The 6,201-nt window shown below is 36.9% G+C and overlaps 1 protein-coding gene across 1 annotated transcript in view; it reads right to left on the minus strand.

The window, feature by feature from the left end:
- The window catches only part of LOC124288123 (leucine-rich repeat-containing protein 74A-like), a 30,794-nt gene extending 24,875 nt beyond the window's left edge, over positions 1-5,919 (minus strand). The window contains exon 1 of the mRNA XM_046724722.1: positions 5,765-5,919. Within this exon, the coding sequence (XP_046580678.1) occupies positions 5,765-5,866 (102 nt within the window). The 5' untranslated portion in view covers positions 5,867-5,919. The remainder of the gene's footprint in view (positions 1-5,764) is intronic.
- Between the last annotated feature and the right edge of the window lie 282 nt (positions 5,920-6,201).

Genomic DNA, 6,201 nt, shown 5'->3' on the forward strand with positions numbered 1-6,201 from the left:
ACGAGTGCATTTATTCTTAACTCAGATTTAGACAGAATATCTAAATGGGCGGAAACCTGGCAAGTAAAATTTAATCCAAACAAAACTGAAACTATCCAGTTTTCACACAAAACGAAACCTTCTACGAAACCTCCCCTCTCGATGAATGGTACCCCTATAAATGAAGTGCAGATCCATAAACACTTAGGCATTATTTTTCAGGAAAACCTCCTTTGGCATTCCCACATTAATGAAATGATAAGGAAAATTAGCCCTATGATTAATTGCCTTCGTAGTTTTAAATATAGACTATCACGCAAAACTCTCGAAACAATGTATAAATCCTTTATCTTACCTCTATTTGACTATTGCTGTCATCTCTGGGACAATTGTACAAACGAACAGTCCTTGTCACTAGAAAACCTTCACTTAGATGCCTTACGCACAATATGCGGTGCAGTTAGAGGTACGAGCCATGCGAAACTATATCATGAGACAAACCTGACTTCCTTATCGAAACGGAGAGAAACTTCTAAATTAACATTATTTTACAAAATGGTAAACCATATGGTTCCTGACTATCTTTGTGATCTTGCTCCAGGGAATGTTTCTGATAACAGTAACTACAATCTTAGGAATAATGAAAATTATCAGACTATAAGATGCAAATCTACTAATTATGCCAAATCGTTTTTGCCCGATACAATTAAACTGTGGAATGACCTACCTACAAATGCTACAAACGCTTCCTCTGTTGGACAGTTTAAGAATTCAATCACACCACAAGTTAATACCAACACAATGTTCGATCTAAATTTTGGTAGTCGATTTTGTCAAATAATACACTGCCGCCTTAGATTGGGATGCAGTGACTTAAACAGTGATAAGTATAATCGTTTCATTTCTGATAATGCTTCTTGTTCCTGCTCACAAGATTATGAGGATGTATTCCACTATTTTTTCATGTGTCCTAAATATAATACCATTCGATACGAATCGTATTTCTATGTGAAAGGTTTCTCCCTGCGGGATGTGCTAAATGGCAATAACTCAGTATCTCATCAGACGAATATGGATATTCTACGGTCAGTCCATCAATTCATTATTACATCAAAACGTTTTGATTCATAAAGTTTTGTAGCTTCTCTTATTTTTTTATTTGTATCAACTGGCCACGAAACAAAACCAAGATAAATTGTTGATATCCATGATTGTTATTATTCAGAGATAACTTGTTATAACCACTATAAATATGTATTATGCACAAATGTGAACCTTCACATGTATTATGGAGCGGCATTAATATAAGCCATTTAGGCTTGTTTGCCAATCCTTTTCTTTCTTCTTGAATAGAATAAAATATGTTTAAACCATATCTAATTACTACCTTGAGTGGGGGTGCCAAGGTCATTTTCTCGCTGCTTTAAATGCGTGTATCTTAAGCTCCTGCTTCATTCGCTCCTTTCTACTCTTATTTCGTGTGCAAATAGCGGGATTCTTCTTCTTATTTGCGTGGACCAACGTTTTTCTCACTGTGAAGTACATAAACTCCCCGGACTTATAGTAACGGTTGATTTTGAAAAGGCATTTGACTCTTTAGAATGTGAATTTATCGAAAAAGTGTTAGACGCATTTCATTTTGGCCCCTCACTGATTCTTTTAGGGATTTTGTGAAATCCCTGGTTTCACACATTCCCTGTAACAGATACAGAGTAGACAGTAATACTACGTAGGATAGTTAATGTCATTAAACAATTGTTTCTTAAGTGCTAACAATATTTTTTTCCTTGGCTGAGTTGAGGTGGAGAACAACATTGTAAGTTTGGCTGTTAATAATAATAATAGCAATGATATGTGGTAGAATTCAATATCTTAAATATGCATAAAATGGAAACTGAAGGCAAATGGTATTCTGATTCTACTATAGGGTCTATGCAACATTGACAAAATCTTATATGTCTCTATGCAGGAACTACTCAAGTTCTCGCTACTGCTTGAAGAATGAATGAATGAATACTTTGTAATTTGTGATTGTTCAACAACTGAGCTCCGCATAAGCTGATTCTCAGAAAACTGAAGACATCACTTTTGTCAGCTGATAGAAACATATGAGAGATATTATATATTTCTAATATTATCATGGCTGTTTAGTCTGGCTGATATAGGTGAAGCCCCAGACTCTTCCGTCCTATAGTCTAGGGGTAGTCCTGGTTCAGGAGTGGGTACCCGGAGGGACATCAATGAGATGTGGTTGATCTTTGTATACGCCTAAGCTGAAGCTGTAGTTATCTCTTTTGTGAGAAGTTTTGACAAACCAGTTGCCTGTTTTCATGTTCCAAGGAAGACAGGTATTACCGAATGGCTATATGTGTGGTACAATGAGAGTTGTCATTATTTTCACAGTGTACCTTTGTGGAGAACTGAACCTGTACCTCAGTAGTGGTGGTCGGACGCATTAACCGATTGGCGATTGTTATTAATTGTTATTAATAAGCCTATGCTCTTGGTGGGTGTGGTAAATTCTATATTATTCATTTTTGTATTGTTCATTAAATCATCCAATTTCTTTGCAAATAACAAAAAAATATTTTCTTTTCGTGACTTTCCGCTTAATCGTTTATATCAAACGTATTGACAATAATCCCAAGCCGTAGAAGAAAATACTGTGAAAAAAATGTAATTAATCAGCGACTCCAGAATAACAATAATGAAAGACGTATTTCTTCCGTGAGCTATCAATATATGACAAATGAACACTTAAATCCCCTTTTTATCATGGTAGTAAAATGGCAATAAAACGATTTCATATTTCCATAACGAGAGTAATTCTCCCCGCATAAATAACCTGAATTAAGAAGGACTCCATCAACTGGGGACAACGATCATGCCAGTATCTAAGGCCAATAACATGACGTAAGAAAGAGCACCTGCTCTATTAAGGTGCAGGGAAGCAGACCGTTCTAAGCTGGCGTGCTTGGCTGGTATGAAATCGGATAAAATCGATACAATCACTTGAAGGACACTAACAAAAATTGCTCAGCTTCTTAACTCACTTATTGATTTTTCAATTATTCATTGTTTGGCTTTCACTTTAGCCATTAAAGCTGGTGGAACTACAGCCCAAGACGGAACCTAAAACAACCACACAGGTACTTTGTATGTTTGGTTTTTTTGACAATGGAAAATAAATGTGTTTCTGATTTATACAGTTTAATTACACTGACTGTTGTGAAAGTGAGTACTAAAACCTTGCAATAAAAGTAATCCGACATCTGAATTATCCGAAATCTGTGAAAAAAATAACTGGCGACGCAGTTGTCATCAAGAGAGCGAAAAATCAAAAAGTGCAATATTGTGTACTTGGGTTTACCTCCCTCGAAACGAAGCAGCCGGGATACCGAACCCAGTCAGGGCTGGTGTAACGGCTGGTTCATTTGCAGATGCCCTCACGGCTGATTGTGTGTGTATATATAGAGATGTTGGGTTTTGTAAATACATGCTCATTTTTTGTGTATAACATTTTGCAATCAACAGACATCATAACATGTCATGTGTTCAAGTATCACACCTGCCTGTCTGTGTAATCACATAATGTGACAGCGACCGAACTCGGGCCATAAATCAATGCGTTTTGTTTATGGTGTATAGCCTGATTGGTGTTAAGTTCAAATTGCATGTGGTCAGTGATCGCAGTTGTGTATTGAATATTGTCATTAGCAGACAGGCAGGCAGACACACAGGTGTCAATTAAACAAGACATTGAGTTTTGTCTGTGACAGCGACATATCTACATAGTATATCACAGTTAGAAATTCTGTCAACGCTAAATAATGACATTGCTTTTAAGTATCGAACTAAGAAAGTGACTCGGTAAGAAGAACGTGTGGGGAAATAGACAAATGAAATTATATAAACAGTATATATACTGTCATAACATATAAAAAGCTCGCGCCTGTGAGATATCAACAAAACATTATGAAAATAGCTCACACCAAAGCCTTCACCGAGTATTCACCAGACAGCCCGCTTCCAAGTTGCGCGAACCTATTTCACTGCGCACATGCTATGAGCGCAGCCCAGCTGTTGAAACCCGTTTTCCCCAGAAAAGTCTGGGGAAATTTAGTGAAACGTTTGAACTCCGATTTCGCGCGGTTTTTTTCATCGCGGTATTTTTCAACTTTATAAGTTGAATTTGCATTTTTGATGATTTGTTTCGGTAAGTCCATTCCGAAAGGTATCAGAATCTGCAAAGTTGTGTTTTACGTTGCATGTGACCTTTAAACATTGAAATATCCGACATCTGTTCATTCCGAATTCCGACACAATTTTCTGGTCCCAAAGAAAGAACCACATAAAATACTAAATTAAAAGAATTACAAGCATGCAGGTGACATAAGCAATAAGTTCATTTTATGAACGAACACAATAACTGTCATCATGGTGATATTGATGATGTTGATGTCACATCCATCATTCAGTAAATTCTGTAACAGTTTACTGCACTTTGTAAAGTGACGGGGCCTTTATCGTATTCAGCGTTTTCAGTATATTTTACCACATCATTTTGATTTAAAATTGGGGTATTTCTGTAGATTCACTGATGGGTTAATCTATACTGATATATATATATTCTGTGTTGTCACAAACAATTGTTGTAAGTTCGGTTCAAGCAGTATAAATTGCTCGCTCAATTCTAGGATTAAATAATAATCATATAAAAAATACTTCGATAGATACCTCCTAATTGAATCCTATTGATCCCAGTGGCAACTCTCTCTAAAGCATCTCTCTATCCCAGAGTCGGTTTGCCAGAGCTGTTTAATTAGACACGAAATTTACAACATGCCTTTGATTGAATGTTTTTCACGACATGGGAAATTCGATATCCTTGAAAACAAAAGTGATTCAGTACGGGCCAAGTCTACATGGAATACCCAACTAGTCGAATCCACAATGGAAACATATAAACCAGTTATTTAATTTAATTCAGTTCCTCGGTTTTAAAATTTGTTCCGAAAACACATGATCGAAATAGTTATTTTCAGTGAGTGAACGTTGATGTGATGGTCAAATATTAAGATAGCACGAATGTAAAAAGTACGTATATTGTTTGGCAATTTTAATGGGTTTAGTCCCAATTTTGACAGTGAAATTTCACACTTCTGTAATTGATCTAGCCAGTTGTCCCAATTTTGACAGTGAAATTTCACACTTCTGTAATTGATCTAGCCAGTAGTCCCAATTTTGACAGTGAAATTTCACACTTCTGTAATTGATCTAGCCAGTAGTCCCATTTTTGACATTCCTCGGCTCACACATGTTTCACAGTTAATCACTGATTAGCCAGTGATTGTGGGAGTTACTGTAACAGAAGTCGGATACGACTAAAACTAAAACTAAAACAAAAAAGACTATAACTAAAACAGTTTATTCTTGAAAGCCAATCACTTCAAAGCCCCCAATCACTGGACAACACTGCCACAGGCAGAAAGATATGACGCCATAACTCTGTCACGTCATTCTGTTAGTCCCAGTTTGAGAGCGACGCTTCACACTTTAACGGAACATTGACCAAGACGCTGTCAAAAATGGGACACTACCTTTTAATGTTACACTTAAAATAAGGAAGTCAGTTGAAATGTATTTTTCTTATTTTTTTTTGTGTTGGAATGTGTTTTAACAGTCCTTCTTAAGAAATTATATTGGAATCGCCAAAGTCAGCTGTCCATGTCTTTGATCTAACACTCACCAAAAATCAGAACAAATTATTGAAGAACCCACCTACCTGGTTTTTGTCAAAGGTGGACCTCAGGTGGTGTTGGTCGTTCAGAAATTTATTTCTCTCAAAACACTCCGTGTCCATCACACAATGATCCAGCCTCATCATGGCGATGCTTCAGACACAAACCAATGTCCCTCTCGCCAGCATGCAGGTGTCTTGAACATGCTGAAGCCGAGCACGCGCGGAGGGAGTCAAATATCGAATATTGTTAAAAGCATATACAACGCTGGCATTTAGAGTTACCTCCCTTAGATCGCACGACTCGTTTGTTGAGGCAGTGACGACATGATTTCATTGATTTCTTCATTGAAATCTGAATGTTGCCGTTGTGCCAGACATTTCGTGTGTTTATACAAGTAGATTTTATCCTGTAAAGATGCCAATGTGATTCACGTTACCGATAAACACACAGAGGTACAGCTCTTTGGAAATGTGTGCAT

Source organism: Haliotis rubra, unplaced genomic scaffold (assembly GCF_003918875.1).
Source record: "Haliotis rubra isolate DU_JTF1 unplaced genomic scaffold, ASM391887v1 Scf1, whole genome shotgun sequence".
In the NCBI taxonomy this organism is placed as follows: domain Eukaryota; kingdom Metazoa; phylum Mollusca; class Gastropoda; order Lepetellida; family Haliotidae; genus Haliotis; species Haliotis rubra.